Raw genomic sequence first — 27,487 nt, forward strand, 5'->3', positions numbered from 1 at the left:
AAGAGGAGCCAGCTAGGAGAGATATTCAGGGAAGAGGGAAAAATTTGAGGGGAAAATTTCTTTAGCTAGAGACAAAGAAAAATGGGGACAGATGTTTCATTTTTAGGTGAAGTATAATTTTGAATCATGAATTTAATCCCCAGGGGTTGCATGAACAGATAAAATGTATAAATTGAAAGGCAAAGAAGTCTTGGATGAAATGAAACATGGATGGAATTGCAAAATCGACAATACATTACTGGACTATCTCAGAATTGAGCTATTATGGGTTAATAAATCAAAAGTCTGTACACATAATCAAATCTTCATAAGAATTATCATCATCGTCATTGTCTGCTGCTTATCCAGGGGCCAGACTGAGGGACACTTCCTCCAGCACCTCTGGTGCGGATTGGGGGGCGTTCCCAGACGAGCCAGGAGACGTAGTCCCTCCAGTGTGTCTTGGGTCATCCTCTGGGTCTCCTTCCAGTCGGACAAGCTCGGAACATCCCCCCTAGGTAGCCATCAAGGAGGCAACAAAACAGATACCTGTGATACCTCAACTGACTTTTCTCAATATAAAGGAGCAACGGTTTTACTTCCAGCTCCTAACCCTATCTCTAATGGTGCAACCTGCCAGTATGAGAAAAAAGAACATTGTAGTCGCTTGTATCCGAGATCTTGTACTTTCGGCCATGACCCTAGGGGAGAGTAGAACCGTAGACTGACCGGTAAAACAATAGCTTGGGCCTTCGGCTCAGCTCCTTCTTTTGTTCAACAGACTGGTATTCGACCCTCTTACTGCTGCTGCTACATTAATCCATCTTTCAATCCCTTGTTTCCCTCGTGAACAAAACTTCAATAAATTTCAGCTCTTCCAACCTGGAGATGGCAAGTTACTCTAGGATCCTCCCCAAACCCCCTAGGCTGAGCCTATAAATTCTGGCTATAAAAATCAATCCTGGAGATGGCAAGTTACTCAATGAATTATTGTATATTATGTGAAAACTAAAACACAAACAACCTTTCAATTCAATTCAAGTTTATTTGTATAGCGCTTTTTACAATAATCATTGTTTCAAAGCAGCTTTACAAAAGGTGCACATTATTGCATTACAATCAAATTAAGTTAAAGTTACAATAAAATATAAGTTATTATATAAGTATATACATAGTTAAACGACAATTTTATTGCATTTAGGTGATTTCTACATGAATACGTTTAATGAACTGTTTGTGTATTAGGTGTATGTGTTGTCCAAAAAGTCTTTGATGGTTGGGATCATCTCTTCGTCTTTTTGTATGAGCTGTCCTCACTTTTCTTTATGGTTGACCTCATCTCTTCGTATGTGTTGTCGGTGAGGTCCTCGATATCTTCGACAACAGCCTGTCAAAATAGAAGTTTGGTTTTAGATTCTAAAATATAAGGTTAGCATTTTTATAACTACAGTTCAATTTAAGAATTGAAATTAAAATAGACACCCTTGATGTACTGTAACGCTACAGTAGGCCTACACGGAATCGGCACACGCAGAATTCCACAGATTTTTAGCCCATCATTGATTCTGTTTTTTACTTGAGTAAATGTGTGTAAATCTATATTTATTCAGTTTTAAAATTATTACAGTATTGACTTATGTGAAAATGTTCATCTGATTTATGTACAATGCAGTTTGTAAAGTAATAATTTCTGTCTTTTAGTAAATATATTATATGAGAGACTTTCTTTGTTTACCAAATAAAGTAAATTTAATTGGATTTGCATTTTAAACATTAAATAAAAGTTTAAAAAATATTATATTTTATTTCACATATTAAGGTTTTAGTTATGATATTCCCAAAATAGTTCAGCAAAAATCCACAGATTTTTACCAAAATTCTCCGCAGAAATTGCAAAATATGTCAGCACATTCCATCTGGCCCTAGTCATGAGTCAAAATTATAATGAAAAAGCAGAGTCTCAGACTTACTGTAGAAGGACTGGTATCAGAGTCAGGAACTAGACGAATCTCACTTTGTTGTGCTTGGAAATGTAAAGCATACCAAAGAATGAATATAAAAATTGGCCTTACAAAAATACAACACTGAAACATCATTATAAGGTTGAAATTTACCTGTAAGCAACTCATTCTTTCTACTCAGTCTTTTGCACAGAATTATGTTGATTATTCCACTTAAGAGCAAAATGAGAGTGTTTGCGATAAACACCAAATGGTATGACCAGTTTTGAATCTGACTTTCTAAAACAAGTGGGAACATTTTGGTTACTCAAATAGTAACACATCAGTGATCAATACAATACAAGTAATGATTAAAGTAGCGTATAGAATCTTCAATAGATGTTGAATCTCCAAATTATTACTGCCTCAGCTTTTCAAACTATGTACATGTGAATTTTAAGCAATAATAAGTTTTAAAACATAAAAAAATAAATATGCTTACCTTTAAGAAGAAAGCCGCAAGTTTGGTTCCTTAATGTGCAATTATACTCTAAAGGCACTGTTGAACTCTCAATACTACAGATAAATTCATTATCTTTGTCTATATAATATAAACTTGTGACACATTTTATTTCACATACTTTTGAAACATCAGCAGCCATTTCACCTGTAGTGGGAAAACCCCGAAATAAGCCTATGTCAATAAATAATACTGAAGTACTAACAATTTTATATAATTCAAGGAGTATTAACTTACACATGCTGAATCTGAAAAGTTTGAGTAGTGAAGATCAAGAGAAAGATCACAATACTAGGCTGGTACAGTCATGTGCCTTATAAAGACCATCCTATTTGCAAAATACCTTTCACCTCTTTCAGATACCTCATTAAAAGCTGTTCTTAGTATCTGAAAGTCAGACCTCAAACACCCACACGCATATCCTATAAATGCCACAGTGGTGCATTGGTTTTTTCGTATTCATGCCTAAAATGCTTAAGCAATGTCATAAATTAGCTTTTAATCTGTGAATTCTAACGAAACGCACACACTTTAACTACATCATGGTTTCTTTTGAAGAACTTTAAAAGATAAATTTAATTTGCCAGCTACACAGGCTATAGTATTTATTTTTTTTGCATCAGTATTTGCATATTTCTCCATCAAAGAGAGACACAAACAACTGGATACAATGTCACATTATAGAGCTGGTTTTAATAATCATAGCCAAGATAACTAAAGACAATAAACAGACTTTGCTGACACAAAAAGACACAAATGCGCAGATCATTTGAGACACAACAACGACAAGAGACACTGACCAAGACAGTGTGGACACACAAGACAAGACAGCACTAGTGTCTGGACTCTGCCTCCAAAACAAGAATATACAAGACCGAAGTGGCAGAATCCTGACAGCAAACATTAAAATGATCCCCTCTAAACTACAAAGATGTAACTTATATACACTATGTACAGATTGTTCTTTAAATTCAGCCAACACCATACCAGTGAAGAAACATATATCCTTGATTTTATTACAGATTAAAACATTTGTCATTTTGACCAATTGTCATATTTGCAAAAAATAAACATATGTACAACATAGTGTATATAGACTCAGAGTCGCAGAAGCACTGCATTGTAATGAATAATATCAATCAAATTATTAAATAGAATAACAAACAGGGCGATGCAGTTGCGAAGTAGATAGTGCTGTCGCCTCACAGCAAGAAGGTCGCTGGTTCGAACCTCAGCTCAGTTGGCGTTTCTGTGTGGAGTTTGCATGAGGTGAACTGGGTAGGCCAAATTGTCCGTAGTGTGTGTGTGTGTGTGTGTGTATGTGTGTGAATGTTTCCTACAGATGGGTTGCGGCTGGAAGGACATCCGCTGCGTAAAAACTTGCTGGATGAGTTGGCAGTTCATTCCACTGTGGCGACCCCAAATTAATAAAGGGACTAAGCCGACAAGAAAATGAATGAATTACAAACAAAAATGTCAAAAGTATAAGTGAAACTTGTATAATAAACAGCATAAGTGTTTCTGATTTTTATTATTCCAAAACAGGAGTCACAGCAAAGGATAGAATTTGAGAGGCAAAATATTTTTATACAGTATAGTTTCGTTTTTATTTGTTTCAATCCTGTGATTTTCAATTCAGTTTAATCACACTTCATGCATTTGTACTATTAGATTACTCAGGCAAAAGAGCCAGGTCTTTCAGTAACCACTTATGACCTGATCTGCGAATACACGTCATTATTCTGAGAAATGCTGTTTTGTTTAGCACCTCTAGAGGGCTTACTGCTGAAACTCACAGATGTGTAGGTCAGGGCATCTGCATGTTCAACCTGATGAAAAAATCAAATAAACTCATGCAAACTCCAAATGATTTAAACACTGAAATGAACTGCTAAATTTTAATAATGGACAATAAATTATCTCAATCTATTTATACTGCTTAAAAATGTATGAAATATAAAATGTATTATACATATTATTTTAAATAAATCAATAAAATTGAGTATTTACCTGAGTGTCTTGAAATGTCTCTTGAACAGCAGATCTGCTGAATGAAACTTAAAAAAGAGAAAAGGAGAAGCTTTTTAATAACTAATTTCTAATAACTGATTTATTTTATCTTTGTTATAATGGCAGTAAATAATATTTGCCTAGATATTTTTTAGACACTTTTATACAGCTTAAAGTGGCATTTAAAGGCTTAACTAGGTAAGAGTAGCTTGACAGGTTAGGGTAATTAGGCAAGTTATTGTATAAGGATGCTTTGTTCTGTAGACTATCGAAAAAAAATATGGCTTAAAGGGGCTAATAATTTTGACCTTAAAATGGTGTTTAAAAAAATTAAAAACTGCTTTTATTTTAGCTGAAATAAAACAAATAAGACTTTCTCCAGAAGAAAAAATATTATCAGACATACTGTGAAAATTTCCTTACTCTGGTAAACATCGTTTGGGAAATACTTAAAAAAATAAATAAATAAATAAAATAGGGATAATAATACTGAGTTCAACTGTTGACTGTTAACTTATATATTGACTATGATATATTAATATATATTGACTGTTAATTGTATATTGACTAATATATATTGACTCTTAACTTTTTAGTTCTGCAAATAAAAGTACTAATGGGAATCAAAAATGGTTTAAAACATAATAAATGTGATAACAGATGATCTGACTTACGTTGCAATGCCACAAGAAAGATTATTATTATCATAGAAATGATGTTTGATGAGATGAGTAAAAGAAACAATGGGTTTGTTAAATCACCATCTGCAAGGAGAAAAAAAATCAAGGCTTAAAATATGCAACACTTTGAAATGTAATTGGTTGTCTGTCATGTTTACATATATATGTACAGTCCTCAGCATATATGAGTACACCCCCACAAATCTCTCATTTAAATTAATATTTTCTATAGGATGCTTTACTATTTTATATTTGTGAATTTACAATAGTTTAGTCACTACTGAAGCCAATTTGCACAGTAGGTAGTGCTGTCGCCTCACAGCAAGAAGGTTGCTGGTTCGAGCCTCGGTTGAATCAGTTGCCGTTTCTGTGTTGAGTTTGTTCTCAGTGTTTGTGTGGGTTTCCCCCACAGTCCAAAGACATGCGCTACAGGTGAATTGGGTAAGCTAAATTTTCTGTAGAGTATGAGTGTGTGTGGATGTTTCCCAGAGATGGGTTGTGGCTGGAAGGGCATCCGCTGTGTAAAAACCTGCTGGATAAGTTGGTGGTTCATTCCACTGTGGCAACTCCAGATTATTAAAGGAACTAAGTTGAAAATAAAATAAAATGAATGAATGAATATATAAATTTTCAAAAATAGTAAAAGTCTAGCAAAAAACAAAAATATGCATATAAAATTTTGTTGAAATATTGTAGTTTGTAATTATTTTGCTATATTTTGCATGAATTTAAATGTGTTATCTATCAATTTCTAAAAATGAGACTAAAATGTTTTTTTTAATAAACATGTTGGATAAATCTGTTTTTCCCCAAATGCACTATATATTGCCCATGTTCACTGAGAAATGGATAATATAATATAAAATATACATTTTAAAATGGTGTGTACTCATATGCTGAGCACTTTATAAAAATATGGAAAAAATATACCACTTAAAATCAAAGATCTCTGCATATGGTATGATAGTTTTGTAGTATAAATTAGTTTTATAAAATAACCATCATTTTTATATATATATATATATATATATATATATATATATATATATATATATATATATACATATATACATATATGTATATATATATACATATATATATATATGTATATATATATATATATATATATATATATATATATATATATATATATATATATATATATATATATATATTAAGGGTGGAGCCGAACCCGAATACGGTATTCGGAAAGGCACGAATAGCGTGTTTTTACGAATACTTGATTCGAACAAATACTTGAAAAATTATTTGTATTCGGGAGCAAGAAAAACACTATATCAAAAAGCAGCGTTTCCTCATGAGACCACAGTGCATGCCCGCGTGAGTGAGAGAGAGAGAGAGAGAGAGAGAGAGAGAGAGAGACGCTCAGTCAGTAGTCGGAGGACGGAGATAAAAGGTGTCTGTCTCAAGCTTCTCCACAGCAACAGACAGAAGGCTCGGCTGAGCGAAAAAAATACTTCACTGCATCACTATTTTTGTTAAATAGATTTTTGTACCTTAATTGGGTTCCAAAGTACCACTTTTAAACTTGTAGCAGAGTTGAAGCGGAGTTATTCCATTACGCTGCATTATTGACGTCTGCAACCCGGGTGCTCTGTTTACGCAACGTTAGCTCTGTTAGCACGGTAATTTAGACAATAGACTGTTGACAGAGTAACGTTAACGTTAGTTTATAAAGGTTAAAACGATGCTTTTGCAGTTGTGTCAAATAGTATGCACTTATAGGAGTTATATGGTACGTCTAAATTACTGTCTTTTGCAGACAGCAAGATATATGCTATAGGCTAGTTAACCTTAGCATAGCTTCCCGTCACTTTTTATTAACTTGAAACTCCTCAAATACATTTGGGCACCCAGAAAAAGAGTGAAAAAGATGGCTGCTGTGCCATTTCTTGGTCCTCTGGGGTTGCCACAGTGGAATGAACCACCAATTTATCCAGCATATGTTGTACGCAGTGGCTGCCCTTCCAGCTGCTACCCAGCACTGGGAAACATCCATACACTCTCTTTCACACACATACAATAGGGACAATTTAGCTTACCCAATTCACCTGTATTGCATGTGTACCCCCCACAAGCATCAATCCCCTCAATCAGCACAGCTATGTTCTGCTAAATCCTCCAAAAGCACCAAACCATCAACACAGCCACATTCTGCCCCAGCAAGTCAGTTTCAAACATAAAAAAACAAAAACAAAAAAAACAAACTTTGTGTCTGTTTTGTGGCAGGCAGATGATAGAAGCAGGGCTGTATCTTTTAGTATTATATAGAATACTTTTGTTCTGCCAGATCTCCCAGGCAGGGTTTTATTTATATTTATTTAGTTAATATTAGTTTTTGGAATTCTGTGCATTGGAAAGAAGTTCTTTCAGAAGAAGAACAGTTTTTTTAAGTGTTTTTATTCTGTCTAGTCAGTGTCCTTCAACAAGAACGGTGGTGGTGGGGTTCATAATATTCACAATGGTATTTTATTAGTTGTTGGTTTAACCATGGATGAGATAATGGCTTCTATGTTATTTTCTTTTCAATGACATTTCTTGTCACATGTTCAAAAACAACAGCCAATATTGCATATCCATAATTTATATAATGGGTATAATTAAACAATACTTTCACTATAACGTAAATTAGAAGTGTAATAGAAAAAATATATATTTTTGCGCCATTTTGAATTTTACTCGAATACAAATACAAATACTTTCCCCCTCAACAAATACAAATACAAATACCGGCTGCTCCGCACATCCCTAATATATATATATTGGCGACGCAGTATACATACATACATACATACATACATATATAAAATCAAAATTTAATCAAAAACGTTTTTAAAAAAGTTGTACTAAGACAAAAAGGGGTGTTGTTCAACATCTTTATGAAGGTTTTGATCCACTTCAAATATTGCCTTTCTTCAATGTTGCCTTCACTTTAAATGTCGACTATGTTAACTTTCCAGTATAAACTGCATACTGAAAAGTTAACAAACATTTTTTTTTAACATTTCATATTATTTACAGTATTTTGTCATAATGTGATATCACAGTACCTTCAAAACAATGTAATTACTTAAAAACTATTGAAATTCAAAATTCTAAATGTTGTAATTAATGTAATAAGGTTTTAAATTTTACCGTGTATTGAACTGAATTCCAAACGAGTCCCATTTCCAAACATGATCTTGTCACATCCATGTACAGCGCAGTAATAAACTCCAGCATCAGAAAGACTGAGACTCCTCTTTGTTAATGTGTAAATACAGCTCTGTGAATCTGAATCCTCCTCACATCTCTCTTCATGTTTCTTTATATCTCCAGCAGTGTAAATGATGCCAGGAGCAGACTCAAGATCTTCTGCTGTCTCTCTAAACCACAAAGCATGATGTCCTGCTTCACATTTCTTCTTATCTTCCCTCTGAACTCTACACGTGAAGGTAATGTTGTCTCCAATGTGAACTTCTGAAATCGGCTCCTGATGTACTGTTGATGTGCCGTGTTCTTCTTTAAAGCAAAAGCACAACAAATGAGCACAGCGGACTTTGATTATCATTATATTAGTATCACCTAAAAAAGTCAAAACATACCTTCAAGCATTAAAAATGTTCCTGGTCCAAAAGTCAGTTGACCCAAAGATATCGTTCCACAAAAGTATGTCGCAACATCTTGCTTTTTTGTCGAGGAAATGTGTAAATGATAAATTCCTGGGCTTATTGTCACATTAAAGCGACCATTGTTAAATTCACCTACAAATTCAACATTGTTCATGTAAATGTAACTTTTTGAAATGGCTTTAAGTTGGTTTCCGATCTCCTGCTTGTACCAAACCATATGATTATAATCTTTATTAGGTAAGTAGCATTCAATAATGACATCATCACCAAGTTTGGCGGTCTGGAAGAGTTTTGGCTGCTTAATAATGTGTGCCCCGATGCAACCTAAGATTGAAAAGCAACAAATGCAAACATAAATCATTGATCTTAGTTGCTTTGCAAAAGTTAAAATAGATACAATAATAAATAAGATTAACCGTTAATTACGAAAATCAATAATACTTACACACAAAGGTGAGGAATAAAACTGTGCTCATGTTGCTTTGATTTGCAAGTGAAGAATAAGAGGCGATAAGCTGCACAATGCACAGTAAGAAGCTCAACCTCACTCTGATTGGTGGTTTTCAAACATTCTTGCATGACAAAGTCAAATTTCATTGGCTGTTACAGAATTGGGTGTAAAGTGCATCTCTCACTGAGGAAATAGATGTTTTTTGTTTATTTTTTTTCTGATGAACGTCAATAATTAAACATCAATTAATTATAAGTTACTTAAAATCTAAACAAAAATCCAAATGCCACTTAGACACTATTTTATAGCCCTATTTGACTTTTCTGATGCTTTTTTACACATATAAATCTAGAGATAAATGTGCATGATCTTGGGGAACAGGGCAAATGTGCACTTTAGCCCGTGTTTAAAACCACAGCAGCTCTACTGTATGTGAGGGGGTGTTGATTGACTTGTTTACATGGGTTACAGGCTGTGTAGGCTGAGCACAGCTTAAACAGAGTTGTTTTTGTAAAATGTTTCATTGCTTCGTTTACTTTTACACAGGAAGCAGCTGAACTGCTGCACTGTTAAACTTGTCCTTGTCCATGGTGCTGAATCAGGTCAGCTGAGTTTATATACTATATAGTTGTAAATAATCTTATCTGCTAAAATTGAAACCGAGTTAATGTGGCAGATTCTAATCATGAAGATGTTTAAAAGGAGACTGGCATGATGAAATTCGTATTTGTTTCTTTACTTATTTATTTTGAAATATTGCAGTATTCATTACTATTTTAATATTTGAGTTTTGTGGTTTATTTATTTTCATGCACAGCAATACTGAGATCGAATTATTGCAGTAAATATTTTTATATATAAATATAAAATACCTAAAAATTCAGCATATATGAAATAAATATGTATCTATGCATATACAGTAAAGACGTGTATATTGTCATCACTTACATATGTAACCTGCTCATATTCAAGCCCAATATTAAAATAAATAATATTAAATGCTACTGTTTAAAATTGGGTGGCACGGTGACTAAGTGGTTAGCACTGTCACCTCTCAGCAAGGAGGTCGCTGTTCCGAGTCCTGGCTGAGCCAGTTAGTATTTCTGTGTGGAGTTTGCAAGTTCTTCCTGCGTTCGCGTGGGTTTTCTCCAGGTGCAAGGTGAATTGGTTAAAACAAATTGGCCATAGTGTATGAGTGCCAGAGTTTATGGGTGTTTCCCAATAATTGGTTGTGGCTGGAAGGGCATCTACTGCGTAATACATATGCTGGAGTAGTTGGTGATTCATTCTGCTGTGGCAACATCTTATAAATAAGGAAAAAGCTGAAAGAAAATGAATGAACGAATGTTAAAAAGTTTGAACATTAAGCCCAAACATTATCCAGAACTAGCATATTCTTATGATATATATTTTCAGCCCCCAAATTTAGTTTTTATTTTTTAATATTTAGAATTATTTTCAATCAATCTTATTTGAACTTTTTTGTTTATTTAAATTTTTTAAATAAAATTTTATTTTTGTGAGTTTTTTTTTTTTTTTACAGCGCAGTCTTTTCACCACACATTTATATGTTTATGTTTTTGTTGTTGTTGTTTTCAGTGTTGTATTATTAAGAAGTTCCATTTGACAGTGGTACATTAAGCAAAAGAATAACAATAATACATCAATAAAAGGAAAACACAACATGTGGATAAGCAGGCAGTTGATTCAAACCGTAAAATATAAATTTTAGTAACATCAAAGATTCATTTTAGCATTATTTGTTGATTTATGGAAGTTGTTATCCCAGTTGGTAGTTCATTCATTCATTTTACTTCAGTTTAGTTTCTATTTCAAAGGTGACCACAGTGGAATAAACCACCAACTATTCCAGCATATGTTTTAATTCACCTAAAGTGCATGTCTTTCGACTGTGGGGAAACCAGAGCAGCCAGAGTAAACCCACACGAACACAGGGAATGCATATATCCAAGAAATGCCAACTGGCCCAGCCAGGACTCAAACCAGCAACCATCGTTCTGTGAGGTGATAGTGCTAACCACTGAGCCACAGTGCTGCCTGAAACAGGTAGTTATTTAACTTTATATACAGTGTGTACTCACTAAAATCAGTTTAGCCCGAAATTGTGCAAAATGTGGACTAACCTAACAGCTGGTTGTCATTTTTTGATTAAACATTTAACTGTTAGGCTCTGTGAGGCATTTAACTGTTAGGCTCTAACAGCAGGCTACCCAAATTTGTGTTTAACAGCAGATCATTTCTAAAGGTGTAATGAGTTTACTCTGTGTTTTGGTGCCTTGATGTAACATGTTTTAATAGGCCATATGTTGACATTCAGAGCACTACAGAGTTGTGGAGACACTTGTCATGCTTTTTTCATATTGAAAGTAACAGTTTTTATGTTCACATGTTTTAGTTAATCTTGTTGTGGAAACTTCTGACCACAGAAAGGTGAGCGTTCACACAGACTGCAAAGTGAGCAATACTGTAGGTCAAGTACTAAACCACAAGCACTCATTGCATCAAACCTCTGCAAACATCAAACAGCAAATCACTTGCTGACATGTGTTTTGTTCCACTACACGTAAGGTAGGTTTGTTAGCGTAAATGAAATCAAATTCTGCCTAGCTACAACTGCTTTGTTCAATTTAATGATATTTACAATTACTATTGCCTGCGAAATTAAAATGCCTTCTAATTTCTTTGAATTCTCATTAAAAACAAGTTTAATATATAATTTATCTTTAATGTTTAACTTAATGCTATTAGAGTACAAAGTGTTCAGTTTTACAAACTGCATTGATTACGTAATTTTGCCTAATTTCTGTTATATAAATGGCAATGTGTTGTGTAGGAGGAGGGGCTTTTGTTCAAAAGAGGAATTGTGTCGTGAGAATATTGCTTAGCAGACCTTGTGGTTCTGATTGCATGTAAAGGGGTTTATCTTGTGGTTGGAAAACTTCTAGACATTGACGCACAAACATTCAAATGCAAACAACACAGGCTACAGAGTATGTTATTAATGCATGGCCAAAAATTTTTTATCTGATTCTAGTTCCATGCATAAATGATATGCAATTTGAAACATTTATTCGAATCATTTTATGTTTCTGGTCATTGTGATATTTGCATTTTACATTGCTTTATTAGCATTACTCATTAAAAATATAAATAATTAATATTACTCATCTGAATTGTTTGCCAATTTTAGTGTGTAGCTTGGACCGCTGATGTTCACATCAGTAGAGCTCAGTCTGTCTGAACTTGTAGTTCCTCTTACTAACTGTGCAGGAAATGACTTCAGTAGCTCCACCTTCTGCTCTCACATTACTTCCTTATGCAGAATATTACTTTAAAGCTTCCGAGGCTTATGGTTTGTGGCTCTAAAACAGGGGTCTTAAACTCTGCGGGGGGCATATCAGTGACTGAAAACTCATAGGAGGGCCATTTTAACATTCTAGCACACACAAAAAAGTGGAAACCTGATGTAATTGATGCACTCAAACATTCTTCCCCAGAGTATCAAAGCTCCTTTTTGTTTCTTGTTGTACATATTAAATTAAATTGCTGACCTGAGTGTTTTGAATTACCTTAGTCACGTGATTGGGTGTTTTGAAACACTTGCGCTTTGGGATCTGGGGTGACGGTTGTGTTCGCGAACTGAAGAGTGGGAAGATGGGTTAAATTCCGGGAGTTTTCCAGGAGACAGAACAAAACGAGAGATGGGTCTGAAATACGGAAGACTCCCGGGAAATATGGGTGTGTTGGCAGGTATGCAAATTACGCGCCATAAAAAGTAACTTAGTATTGCAACTAGTTACTTTTTTGGGGGAGTAACTCAATATTGTACGGCATCACTTTCTAAAGTAACTTTCACCAACACTGAATATCAGACATATTGCATGAGCGAATACGTTTGTGGTGACTGACAATTAACGTGATGGTACTAAATGATGCTTTGTTTATAATAATTAAATAACAGTACAGTACAGAGGCTAGTGGGAAAATTTGTCCAGAATGCAAGAGTTAAACCCTACTCTTTTTTGAAGGACATCCTGCAATTTTTAATGACTACAGAGAGTCAGGACCTTGATTTAACGTCTCATCCAAATGACAGAGCTCACTGAGCAGTATAGCCCCATCAATATGCCGGGGCGTTAGGACCCACACAGACCGCAGATTAAATGCCCCATGCTGACCTCACTAACAACACTCCGGCAGAACCTAGCTTTCCCATGTGGTCTCCTATCCAAGTACTGACCAGGCACAGCCCTGCCCTTTAGTGGGCGACCATGTGAGAGTTGCAGAGAGATATCTGTTCATGCTTTGTCTTTGCATATCTGAAGTTCGGGCTCCCTTTACAGGAATAGATTACTTTGCATTCACTGTTTGTGCTATATTGGAGAAAATAGTTGTTTCTCCACTTAAAAATATTAATATATTTGGTGAGCTTTTAATATTACACTGGTTTATTTGCTGTGTGTCAGGTTGATTGTCTTGGTGTTCACTATAGAGACACAAAATGGCGAACTTGTTAATTCTGTATGAGTTGTATTGAGTTTTTAAGCATCATTGTCATTAATGTCCTGAATGCTGAGCCACTCCACAATCAAAGTAAAAACAAAGTAAACTTTATACTTCTTATTTAAATAGATACTTGTTTTCACTATATTAAAAGTAGGTTGGTATTAAGTTCTTAAGGTTTTTTTTAAACATTTGTTAATCAAATGTTTGTCTGATACTCTTATTTACTGGTGCCTATTTGTGTGAGAGAGATCTGTGGCAATGAGATACAGAAAAGGAGGATAAATGGAGAATGCACTCATTGTATTTTTTTTTGTTTTGTTTTTGTTTTGTTTATTTTTATTTACCATATTTTCTCTCTTTCTTCTCCTCTAGTAAACATTGTACAAGTAAAATGGCCTGGTCAGAAGCACAAGAGGCAAATCTTCTCTGTAATAATCAGGCCCACCTTTTATTAAGAAAAAAAAACATAGTATATTATAGCAGCAAATAAATTAGCAAACAGTTTAGCTTAATAAAATTAATAGCTATTATAAGGAAATAAAATCAAGTTATCTAATCTCAATAATCTTTTCTTCACTGTATAAATCACACATTCCGATTAAAGAACAACAAATGAATCTCATTTAGATTTTTCATGTGATTACATTAAATAACAGAGGTGTCAATTTAAAAATACACACATCTAAAGTTATAACAAAAGCATTCGGTTGCTTTCCTAACTTTTTATGCTCATTTAGGACAAAATTAGTGGTGTTTAAAAAAACACCAAGATCGATGTCACATCCTGTCTTCCTTGGGTGTTTGTTTTTATCATGTGACCATCCCCATGATGTGCTCCTTTGTTCTACTTCCCGCCATGTCATTTTTCATTACCTTCACCCGTGTTCATCCCCTGTATGTAATCAGTGTCGTCATGCCCGGCGTATTATTTGTTTTATTTTGGCTAGAATAAAAGCAGTTATTCATTTTTAAACACCATTTTAAGGTCAATATTAATAGCCCCTTTAAGCTAATTTTTTTTTCAATAGTCTACAGAACCATTGTTCTACATTGTTGTACAATAACTTGCTTAGTTACCCTATCCTGTCTATTTAACCTAATTAACCTAGTTAAGCCTTTAAATGTCACTTTAAGCTGTATAGAAGTATCTTGAAAAATATCTAGTCAAATATTATTTACTGTCATCATTGCAAAGATAAAATAAATCAGTTATTATAAATGAGTTATTAAAACTATTGGTTAGAAATGTGTTGAAAAAAAAATCTTCTCTTCATTAAACAGAAATTGAGAGAAAAAAATAAACAAGGGGGCTAATAATTATGACTTCAACTCTATGTGTATATGTCTGTTTAAACACTTTCGTTCTGCTTTTAATTGCGTCCGTTACCGTACGTTCACACCGAAAGCGGCGAGAGCGTCCAAGGTCGCTCTGGCCGCCCTGGCGACAACGCTCTCTGCCTTCAGCTCCTGCGGCGAGAGCGTCAAAACTCGCTACATTGATCTCGTACTTAAAGGAGCTGTTGCAGCATATATCAGTTACATTCCTGCATAAAACATGTTTCTAGCGTGAAAATGTTGCGCACTTCTTATCAAATTCATACAACAATGGAAGATCAAGTTGCGTGTGGTGTGGCTTTGCTCTATTTATCCAATATGTGTCCATACGTCTGAAATATCCTGAAGCAGCAGTACTGTTTTGTACTGTCACATCGCGTGAGATTCCCGCTTTTTAAAGATAAATTTATATAACATTAATGAACATCAGTAACTCGCCAGTAACTTATTTGATGCATGTTCCTGTAAGAAAACATTGTAAATAATGGGAAATCCGGCGACCGCAATAATCAAACCCTTGGGAACAACTGTGGTCGGAACCAAAGTTCACAGGTCTGTGTTCCCTGAACTGCTATCAAGCGGTGGACGTCTTCATTCTGATTGCTTGCCGCCGAACCGCGTCAAAGCTCATTACCATAAAGTTGACTTCATTTCAACTCTCCTCGACGCTCACGCCGGCGAAGACGCGCCGCGCTGCTCCTCGCCGCTTATCGACGCCTATCGCCGCCGGCTCTCATTGAAAATGAATGACTTCCGGCTACTTTGATGCTCTCGCCGCTTTCGGTGTGAACGTACGGTTAGGGAAGCAGCGTCTTTATATCACTATGGAGCGCGTTAGCTGACAGTCACGCAGCACTAAATAACTGTTTTGAGGATTGCATAGGAGGGGCGACGGTGCCTGTAATGAAAAAGAAGGGTCTCCCGCCATTTTTATATTTATTTCAGTGTTTTCATGCTTAAGTAAAACAAAACAGATTCACATTAAGAACAAGTGGTTTTCCCTGGTGGTTCAGCAGTATGGGTTCCGTATAGGGAGGATCGGCTCTTTAATGTTTATTGCCACCTTTCATTGATTAAAAATATGGGAGAAATATGGAAAAATACCTTTATGGGATGATAGCGGGATAGACCTGTAAAATACGGGAGAATGCCAGGAAAAAACGGGAGGATTGACAGGTATGAGAGTTGTGTGGCTTAATATAAAGTGAATTATGTCTCTTACTAAAATTGCTCTGCCTCCACACATACTACTGGAGAATATAAACTATAATTTTGAAGATGGACACACTAAAATTACATGTTAATCCAGCACATTAATGTTGTGTTATTTGTCTATGTGATAGAAATGTTCAACACTAGAGCGCCATCTTTTGGTCGCAATTGACACAAACAAATTTCACTGGCACATGCTGTAGAAGTGAACTGGAATATACACGGTGTGTGAGAGTATGATTTTAATGGTTTAACAGTATATATACACACAGTAAGTGAATTATATAAAGTTGAAGTCAGAATTATAAGCTTCCCTTTTAGTTTCTTTTTATTTTTTAAATATTTCACAAATGATTTTAATAAAGCATGGAAATTTTTGTATGTACACAGTATGTCTGATGATACTTTTTTTACTGGAGAAAGTCTTATTTATTTTATTTCGACTAGAATGAAAGCAGTTTTTAATAAATAAAAGAATTATAAAAATATTTTAAGGTCAAAATTATTAGCCCTTTTAAGACATATTTTTTCGATAGTCTACAGAACAAACCATCGTTATACAACAACTTGTCTAATTACCCTAACCTGCCTAGTTAACCTAATTAACCTAGTTAAGCCTTTAAATGTCACTAAGCTGTATAGAAGTGTCTTTAAAAATATCTAGTCAAATATTATTTACTGTCATTATGACAGAGATAAAATATTAATAGAGATAAGTTATTAGAATTATTATGTTTAGAAATGTGTTGAAAAAAACTTCTTTCTGTTAAACAGGAATAGGGGGGTGTAATTGGGGTAATTCAGGGTGGCTAATAATAATTTTGACTTCAACTGTATATTCAGATCTATTCAATACATACATACATACATACATATATATATATATATATATATATATATATATATATATATATATATATATATATATATATATATATATATATATATGTGTGTGTGTGTGTGTGTGTGTGCGCGTGTGTGTACACACATATGTTATATAGTTGCGAGTACTCAAGTTTGCGACACAGTTTGCGAATGTTGGTTGGAGCGACGGATTTGGGAAATGGCAAATCAACAAACTATGTTTGTAACAACGGAACTTGCAACCTTATTGGCTAATGATGGTTTTGGGATTTGCACCCCAGTATAGAAGGCTAGGCGGTATAGCGTTATTTACTGATGTTTTGTTGTTAAACTAAATAAAAATCTACATTATCGATGCTGTAAAAAGTTCTTTATGAAACTGAAAATAGTCACATCAATCTTTCAGTGGCTGAACAACACTTCTGTGCATATAATCTATTTGTCAAACAACACAATCTACATCAGCTTTGCGTGACTAAAATAGTTTTAAAACAGAACATTAACTGGCTAAAAGAAATACTTCAGCCATGGTTTCGTCCTTCCTCCAGTGTGCAAACTTAACTCCAATATGGATCCAGGATTTGAAAAAGTTTTGATTCAGCGTTTGTTTTTACCGCTGTCACTCTCTCTGCTGTGTGCACGTGAAAGCATGTACATGTGCAAACTGCGGATCTGCGTAATCAGGGTGCACAGATGTACAAATCTACATTTGTTGACAGACAGTTTTGGTACTTTGCAGAATTATGGGAGTTATCGGCCTGACATATTTTAATTGGATGAACATTTTTTAATCTTATGCCTCACCCAAAATAATAAAAATACATATCAATACATTTAGGTCATTTACTTTAATCTTTACTATTGGGATGTGAAGAGACTTTCAACCAGCACAACAAAAATATGTTTCTGAAGATAATCACCTACAGCACCTTTAATGTGATTAGACACTTATCAATTCAATAAAGTAACCCAACTATAAGCAAATTCGTCAACCTCTGATACCTTTGTCACTGATGCATGCACTTTGCATAGGAAAATTACACTTGAAAGGAGCATACTGGAACAGAATGAGTGCATGTGTGCCTTTATTTTATCTCCAAAAGCCCTTTTGACACAAAACTTTAAAAAGCTAAATTAAGTTTATCAGAAAATGCAGAAATGTTTTGTTGAAGGGCATGCTTGTGATACTCTATAAGAAGTAATGTTAGGTCAGTATAAAACAATAAAAGTCCTCACAAAGATAGTGAGTGTTCCAGCTGCTTTGTTTATTTTTAAAGACTTTTGGTTTTTAAGCATGTCTTTTTTCAGCAATGTGGATAAAAACATCATGCAAAATCCCCAACATAAATTAACCATGATTTTACTGTATTAAAATTGCAGCAGTCATGTTTTTGTGCACTCATTACCATTTGCATAACCACTGCTTTAACACAAATATGATGGTTAAACTGTAACCAAAAATTACACACCATGAACCATGATTTTGTTGCACTAGTTTACTACAACAACCAAGTTTTGTAAGGTCAATCTATTTTGTTCTACAAGAAAACACACAACACTGCAGTTGTATTTAGAAAGGAAAGACTGCCTATCTGCCTATTTTAATGAATCAGATTTGTACTGCACTGTACAATTTGATTAGCTGTAATTCTGCATTCCCAAAAGCTATCCAGTAATATCTAGTTCTATATCTGTTAAACTCACTTAATAAAATGTTACTAAAATAGCAGAGTAGCATAGGGTTTGGGTCCGATTTATAATCCTACAATCATAAAGTCTATTTTAACATATTTTAAAAAATATTTCACCTAACAAATTCTTTCATTTTTAAGTTTTAATATTAAAAACAATCGTCTTGCAAAACAGCTGAGGATCAAATCAATCGTCAACATGTCTGCAATCATGCATGATTTCTTTAAACATTTGTTACACAAATACTTGAAGAGTATACAGCAGTCTGATTGGCTAGTGCCTTTGCTTTTATTGAGCTCTTATTTAAGAGACAAAAACATCCTAAAGGTGTAACACCATCGCTGAACACAATAAATGGGCTTCACAGGAGATCATCAGTATAGAAATGAAGGCTTCAATCGCTGTGCTCTTGCTTTTGGGGCTCTTTGGACTCAACACCAGTATCAGAACACACTTTTTTGTGACTGAACAAATGACCTGGAAAGATGCACAGACGTACTGCAGAAAATACCACAGTGACCTGTCCACCGTGACCAAAGAAGAAGCACAGCTGCTCTCCAGTAATACAGATGCTACATATTCATTTAGCTGGATTGGGCTACATGAAAGTGCAATTGGATGGATATGGTCTGGAGGTCAGATGGAAGAAGTGGACAACTGGGATACAGACCAACCAGACGATAGCGCTCAGCATTGTGTTTCGTTAAAGCAATCCACTTCTAAGCTACACGATACTTTTTGCTCTGATATGCTGTCTTTTTATTGTATGGATGCCGTAGAGACAATTTTGGTGAGTCAGAATAAGGCGTGGGATGAAGCCCTGGACTATTGCAGACAGAATTACTCTGACATGGTGAGTCTAAGTTCGGAGATGATTGAGGCAGAGGTTATAAATGTCATAGGAAAATCCCAGACAGATTTTGTGTGGACTGGTCTGCGCTTCATGGCTGGTCATTGGTTCTGGGTCAGTGGTGAAGATCTTCAATATAAAGCCTGGTCTGTGGAGGGGGAACCCAAGTGTCCTGCTGGAAATCTGCGCTGCGGAGCTCTAAATAGAAATAAGAAGGTTTGGAAAGCCATAGACTGTGAAAAGAGACTTAATTTTCTCTGCATCAGGAAGGCTTAAAAGCGGTCATATATAGTCAAGCCCATACTCATAACTCTTGGGTATAATTAATTTACAAGTTTAAGTTTAAAAACTGTATATACAAATCTATCCAATAACTGATTTGAAAACAAATGCTCTAATATATTATACTGCGGTTTACTCATTCTGCTAATTAGTATTTCACTGTAATGTTAATAACATTTTATTTGTTACTAATATGTGAATTACTAATAAAATTTGTAAATCAGAAAAAGTACATGGTCTATTATGCAGTATAATCTACATCAGGGGTTTCCAAACTCCTGGAGAGCCAGTGTCCTGCAGATTTTAGCTCTAACTTGCCTCAACACACCTGCCAGAATGTTTCTAGAAAGCCTAGTAAGAGCTTGATTAGGTAGCCCAGGTGTGTCTGTTTGGGGTTGGAACTAAACTTTGCAGCACACCGGCCCTCCAGGACCAGGTTTGGACTCTCTTGGTCTACATCATGCATGTATCTGTAGGCTTTTCATTTATATTATTTCATTTTAATGTATTCTTGAGTTCATGTGTTTATTATTAGACTGGTGTCACATACTCTTCTGTCTTCAGATGCGATCCGAAGGTTTGTCTTTCCCACCGTTGCAAATCCTTCCTTTTAAGTGTTTTTGACTGTGCAATTGCTTTATTTAAATAAAAGAAAGTTCAAGACAACACTGTTAAGTTTCTCATGAGTATATGTACACTAGCAGTGGAATTTACTGCAACGCGATGGGCCGCAACCTGAAATCTTTTCTAGGGGCAAATTGGATAGGGCCAGGCCTGCCTAAGGAAATAGACTAACCTCTGACATAACTTTGTCACTGATGCATGCATTTTGCATATGTAAATTACAACAGAAAAATGTTTAATGGGCATACTGGTACAGAATGAATGTATTGGTCAGGATTTGCCAAAATACTTTTTTTTTTTTTTGCTTTTTATAAAACTACAACAAAATACAGAAGAAAAAATAAATAAAAACACACAATTAATACACTACAATATAAAATACAATACATAAAATAAAATAAAAAAACACTAACCTATGACAGAACAACCGAACGACAGAACACAGAGGGACAAATGCACAAGAAAGCTGAATATAATTTAGCTGGTCAGGTTAATGCATTAATAAAAGCAATGATATAGTAACGTTGTTGTTGTATCACCAGAAAAATGCATTATCCTGACTACAGTTCTATTGTCAAATAATAGTTTGCGCACATTATTAAGAATATTATAGATTATGAATAATGAATATCAATAACACTCAATCTTTAATTACTGTTATTGAAAGGGGTTTTGGTTAGCTTGCGTTTCTTTCAATGCATTAAGGTGTTCAAGTATCTGTCCCCATGTTTTATCAAATATCTGCAATTTGTCATTATTGAAATATCTCAACGTCTCCAAAGCAAGCATGTTTACGATATCTCTACCCCACATACCAAATTTAGGTAGAGATTCAGTTTTCCACATTCTCAAAATCACCCTTTTGGCAATTACCATACCAAATAACATGACTTGTCTTTCATATTTATTCTCTAAATGACTAAATATCCCAAGAACAGCTATAAGTGGACATGGTTCAAGATTTTTTAAAGGGCTTTAGAAAAACATTCAAATATATTTTCCCAATATTCTTGTAATTTAGGACACAACCATATCAAGTGGGTTAGGGATCCTTCTGCTGCTTTAACCTATTACAAAGTGAAGAAACCTGAGGAAAAGTCTTGTAGTTTCTCCTTTGTATACCCAATACAGGGTTTTAAATTAAATTAAATTATGTTTTACATTAATTGAGCATGCATGTATATTCTCAAGGCCTTCTTTCCAACTCTCTGAATTATCTCTAACCCCAATTCATTCTCCCAGGCTTGCTTAACTTAGATTTCATCCACAACTTCCTTTCTTAACAAGATGCTATAGAAATATGACACAGCTCCTCGATGAATGCTTACATTTACATTTAGACATTTACATTTAGACTTACAAACGAGGACAAGGAAGCAATTCACACAACTAAGAGCAACAATGAATAAGTGCTGTAGGCAAGTTTCAGGTATGTACAGTAACGTGTAAAGCCTGTTTCACACTGAAGCGTGAGCAGCGTGTGTTTTTCGGCTTCCATGTTAACAGATTAGAGCTTTCATAATGCACGCAGCAGCAGCTGCGCCCCGCGTCAGTGCGGGGTGTGAGCGTCGCTGAAACAGAAGTGCAGCGATAGTTTCGTCGCTGGGTCTATTTTTGCCGCACTGCTCACGCTCAATTAAAGTGACAGTGCATTGATAATGACCAAAATGCAATATATGACAGTAAAAAGTAGCAAGTTTACCCCATAAATGCGTTAATAATGTCAACTGATTTAAATGTAGTAAATCAAATTTACTTAAACAATTAAAAACTACAACAAACATTTATTTTGGCCTGAACTACAAAACCAAATGTAAAACAATTTTAGTATCAGTTTAGCTTAAGTTGCACGCTAGTGTTTCAGGAGAGGGGAAATAGAATATTTAGAGGTGTTGTAGTCCATAGCGAAGTGTATTGTGGGTAGTGTAGTTTGAAAGTTTATAAAGTGTATTTGTAGCAGCTGCCAAAGAGCTGCGCGCTGCAGAAGCTGCTGGTGTGAAAGGGAAACGCCTGCGTGCTGCTTCTGCTCTCTATACGCGCTGTGCACTCTCTGCTCATGCGCCGCTGACGCTTGCGATGTGAAACAGGTGTAAGAAGGAAAACATCAGTAATTTGTTTTTTAAATACAGTTAGCGGTAGAACCAGAGAGGCATTTGCAGATTAGGAAGGGAAGTGGAGACTAAAAAGTTGAGTTTTTAGTCGTTTCTTGAAGACAGGGAGTGACACCGCCGTTCTGATGCAGTTAGGGAGTTTATTCCACCAACTGGGCAGATTAAATGCGAAGGGTCAGACCTTTCTGATGTTATAGAGTGTGAATCTGCAAGATCCAGCAGTTCTAGAAATGTGGTGAGAGAAGTTTAGTTGGTCAACAATCGTTACTCCAAGGCTTTTCACCGTTTTGGATGCAGTAATGGTTGCCCCTTCCATCTGGATTGAAAAGTTATGATGTAGAGTCGGGTTTGCGGAAACTTCAAACATTTCCGTTGTCGTAAGGTTAAGCTGAAGATGATGATCTCTCATCCAGTGTGAAATGTCTGACAGGCAGGCTGAGATCCCAACAAGGGAGTGCCAAAATCAGAAAACGATGAGAGGAACATCCAGTTCATCTAAGAAGTGACCTAATGTACTCGGTGGGTGGTAGATGACAACCACATTTATGTAGAAGGGGTGGATAATGGTGGCTGCATGGAATTTAAAGGAGCTGATCTTTGCCTGGGACAGTCTCTGACTAAATTTCCATTCTTTGGAAATAAGTAGTCCAGTCCCAGCTCTTCTCCCTGTCTGACAAGGAGTGTGGGAAAAAGAGAAATTAGCAGAAAGAGCTGCATGTGTAGCAGTGTCCTCCGGTCTCAACCAGGTCTCAGTTAGAGCCATGAGATTATAGTAAGTAGCTATGGAGGTAATAAGATGTAAGGCTTGGAGCTTACGCTGCTATTCTGAACCAATAATCTGAAATAGAAAGCAGTTGAAGCGTGTTTAAATCCATTATTTATCTGACTCCATTGTAATTAATCTGACTCCATTAAAGTTGTTATCATAATTGATAAAGAGAAAGAATCTGCGTCTTAAAGCAGGCAAAGTTGTTTATTAAGTTACATGTTTAAATCTACAGACATTAGAATGACAAACTAACATGCTGTATTAAGAAATTAGCTGTAACATATGCACTGCTGAGCAACAAAGACGATGAAACTGCCTTTGTTAGCATATGAGGCTACGCACTGGTGTGCGGGAGATGCAGAGTAAAAGCCATTCTCCCAGATCAACAGTTACCTTTCCCTATTATACCCTGAGCAAAGCATTGTCGAACATGAGCGGAAACCAACCCCCAAGACTAGCTGAACGTGAGAGCAAAGTTGAAGAGATGAAGTGGGGGAGAAGTACATTAACAAACTTTCCTCAATTCATGACTCAGCAATAGTAAATATATTGTAGATTGAAACACAATTAATCAATGTCTCTGTTGATTTCATCACTACAACACTGAAGTCATAAACTGTCAAATGACACCAAACATGACAAAGTTATCCGAAGGAAGATCACGAGCAGATAAATTGTGTATGGTGAAGAGCACATGGTTACTGTAAGCAAATGGCAGAGATGTGTATTGAAGCTGTGAGGAACTCTGCCTCACCAGGAAGACCCATACCATGCTTGGAATGTCTCAGTAGTCCTTCATTAGCATAGAAGGAATAGTATACAATATTTTCTCAGCCTACATAAGATCTGCCTTGTTCACAGCAGATTGACAATTCCAGAGGCCCAGGGAGAGAGTTGTGAAATAGCTGATACATGTATTGAACAAAGGTTGTGAGAATTACGCCTGCCGTGTACCTCCCGCGCTTTGCGAGTGTTAGTAACAACAGGAATTAGTAAACACATAAGAAAAGTGCGATAAAAACAATAATAAGTGCAAAGATAAAGTAAAATAAATAAGTAAAGTACTCAAGTAGAAGGTCTTTACACTCATCAGTCTTCACACGAGGTGGCCTTCACATGAGGGTGCCGCGGTGAGACTAGCTGCTTATATACACCTCTGAGCGCTTGCTGATTGAATTCAGCTGGACACGCCTCGAGAGTACCCACAATAAAACAACAGAAACTGAGGCGGGGATACACGCGACATTGATTAATTGTATTTCAATCTTTTTTTTATTTGTTGCTAATTTATGAATTACTAATATAATTTGTAAATAAGAAAAAGCACATGGTCTATTATGCAGTATAATCTACATCATGCATGTATCTCTAGGTTTTGCTTTTATATTATGTCATATTATTTCATTCTTGAATTCAAGTGTTTATTAATTAGACTGGTGTCACATTCTCTTCTGTCTTCATATGCACTGTTAAGGTTTCTCAGTCCCACCATTGCAAATCCTTCCAAGTATTTTAAGCATGCAATATCTTATTTAAATAAAAGAATGTTCATGACAAAGCTATCAAGTTTCTCATGAGTATATGTACACTAGCAGTGGAATTTACTGCGATCCGATGGGGCACGACCTGGAATCTTGTCTAGAGGGGTAAATTGGTTAGGGCCAGGCCTGCCTAAGGAAATAGACCAACCTCTGACATACTTTGTCACTGATACATGCATTTTGCATATGTAAATCACTACAGAAAAGGTTTTAATGGACATACTGGAACAGAATGAGTGTATCGCTTTGCGAGTGTTAGTAACAACAGGAATTAGTAAACACATAAGAAAAGTGCGATAAAAACAATAATAAGTGCAAAGATAAAGTAAAATAAATAAGTAAAGTACTCAAGTAGAAGGTCTTTACACTCATCAGTCTTCACACGAGGCGGCCTTCACATGAGGGTGCCGCGGTGAGACTAGCTGCTTATATACACCTCTGAGCGCTTGCTGATTGAATTCAGCTGGACACGCCTCGAGAGTACCCACAATAAAACAACAGAAACTGAGGCGGGGATACACGCGACATTGATTAATTGTATTTCAATCTAAACCGTCGGGGATACACACATAAGTTCTTACAGTAAACAAGGAAACAGTGAGTAAACTTTCTAGCACCACACACTAACAACTGAAAACAAGTCTAAATGTCCTTATACGCTGCCGGTCTTCTTGCTAAAGTGCTTCTCCTAATAAATGATTCATAGTGTGAAGTTATTATAAAGTGCTACCGAGACTTCTTGTGTTTCTATCGCCCCAATATTAGTGTGTACACACAATACCTACACACAGTTCTGTCCAAACAGCTTACAAAAGATTATTTTAATGGTTCTTTAGGACTTCAATGTGGACAAAAACATCCCCTACGTAAATCAACCAAGATTTTACTGTATTAAAATTGCAGCAGTCTTGTTTTTGTGCACTCGTTACCATTTGCATAACCTCTGCTTTAACACAAATACAATGGTTAAACTAGTGCAGCAAAATCATGATGTGTAATTTTTGGTTACAGTTTAACTACTAAAACCATGTTTTGTTTTTTAAGGACAATCTGTCCTGTTCTACAAGAAAACATACAGCACTACAGTTTTATGTAGAAGCTAAAAACTCTATCTGCCCTATTTAATGAATCAAATATTTACTGTACTGTACACGGCGATCAGCTGTAATTCGGCATTCCCCAAATGCATTGGTGTCCAATAATATCTGCTTCTGTATCTGTAACTCACTTAATGAAATGTTACAAAATATTTAGAAGACTTGCATAGAGTTAAAGAAGTATATTTTTTAAGGATTTCACTTAAATCCTTTAATTGATCATTTTTTAATATCTTATATAAAAGTCTATTTTAACATACTTTTAGAAGGATTTCACTTAACAAATTCTTTAATTTATATGTTTTTATATCAAAAACAATCGTCTTGCAAAACAGCTGAGGACCATATCAATCATCCGCTTGTTTGCAATCAATCATGATTTCTTTAAACATTTGTTACACAAATACATGAAGAGTATACAGCAGTCTGATTGGCTAGTGCCTTTACTTATTGGGCTCTTATAAGAGACAAAAAAAAAACGTAAAGGTGTAAGAGCACAATAAAGGGCATCACAGGAGATCATCAGTATAGAAATGAAGGCTACAATCGCTGTGCTCTTGCTTTTGGGGCTCTTTGGACTCAACACCAGTTTCAGAACACACTTTTTTGTGACTGAACAAATTACCTGGAAAGATGCACAGACGTACTGCAGAAAACACCACAGTGACCTTTCCACCGTGACCAAAGAAGAAGCACAGCTGCTCTCCAGTAATACAGATGCTACATATTCATTTAGCTGGATTGGGCTTTATGAAGATCCAGACCGTGCAGATGAATGGATTTGGTCTGGAGGTCAGATGGAAGAAGTGGACAACTGGGATACAGACCAACCAGATGATAACACTCAGCATTGTGTTTCGTTAAATCAATCCACTTCTAAGCTGCACGATACTCTTTGCTCTGATATGCTGTCTTTTTATTGTATGGATGCCGTAGAGACAATTTTGGTGAGTCAGAATAAGGCGTGGGATGAAGCCCTGGACTATTGCAGACAGAATTACTCTGACCTGGTGAGTTTAAGCTCAGAGATAATCGAGGCAGAGGTTATAAATGTCACAGGAAAATCCCAGACAGATTTTGTGTGGACTGGTCTGCGCTTCATGGCTGGTCATTGGTTTTGGGTCAGTGGTGAAGATCTTCAATATGAAGCCTGGTCTGTGGAGGGGGAACCCAAGTGTCCTGCTGGAAATCTGCGCTGCGGAGCTCTGGATAGAAATAAGAAGGTTTGGAAAGCCAAAGACTGTGAAAAGAGACTTAGTTTTGTCTGCATCAGGAAGCTTTAATATATATATATATATATATATATATATATATATATATATATATATATATATATATATATATATATATATATATATATATATATATACA

The 27,487-nt window shown here is 35.5% G+C and overlaps 4 protein-coding genes across 6 annotated transcripts in view; 3 read left to right on the forward strand and 1 right to left on the reverse strand.

Annotated features, from left to right (window-relative positions):
* Positions 1-348: 348 nt before the first annotated feature.
* The window catches only part of nitr7a (novel immune-type receptor 7a), a 60,828-nt gene continuing 33,689 nt past the window's right edge, over positions 349-27,487 (forward strand). For all 3 annotated transcript variants that reach the window (XM_073908198.1, XM_073908201.1, XM_073908199.1), the window contains exons 1-2: positions 349-497; positions 8,469-8,584. In XM_073908198.1, the coding sequence (XP_073764299.1) occupies positions 8,530-8,584 (55 nt within the window). In that variant the 5' untranslated portion in view covers positions 349-497; positions 8,469-8,529. The remainder of the gene's footprint in view (positions 498-8,468; positions 8,585-27,487) is intronic.
* On the reverse strand, positions 4,149-9,263 carry nitr8 (novel immune-type receptor 8). Its single transcript, NM_001005577.1, is given in 6 exon segments — positions 4,149-4,268; positions 4,450-4,496; positions 5,124-5,213; positions 8,286-8,651; positions 8,735-9,085; positions 9,207-9,263. Coding segments are annotated over 6 exon segments (1,005 nt in total). The 5' UTR covers positions 9,238-9,263.
* Positions 19,182-20,049, forward strand: LOC137490259 (lymphocyte antigen 75-like). Its single transcript, XM_068222559.2, has one exon. The coding sequence runs from the start codon at positions 19,228-19,230 to the stop codon at positions 19,966-19,968; it is 741 nt and encodes a 246-aa protein (XP_068078660.2). The 5' UTR covers positions 19,182-19,227; the 3' UTR covers positions 19,969-20,049.
* si:busm1-169i8.11 lies at positions 26,650-27,399 on the forward strand. The gene has a single exon (XM_073908215.1). The coding sequence runs from the start codon at positions 26,650-26,652 to the stop codon at positions 27,397-27,399; it is 750 nt and encodes a 249-aa protein (XP_073764316.1).

The sequence above is a fragment of the Danio rerio genome, chromosome 7 (assembly GCF_049306965.1).
Source record: "Danio rerio strain Tuebingen ecotype United States chromosome 7, GRCz12tu, whole genome shotgun sequence".
NCBI classification, from domain to species: Eukaryota; Metazoa; Chordata; class Actinopteri; order Cypriniformes; family Danionidae; genus Danio; species Danio rerio.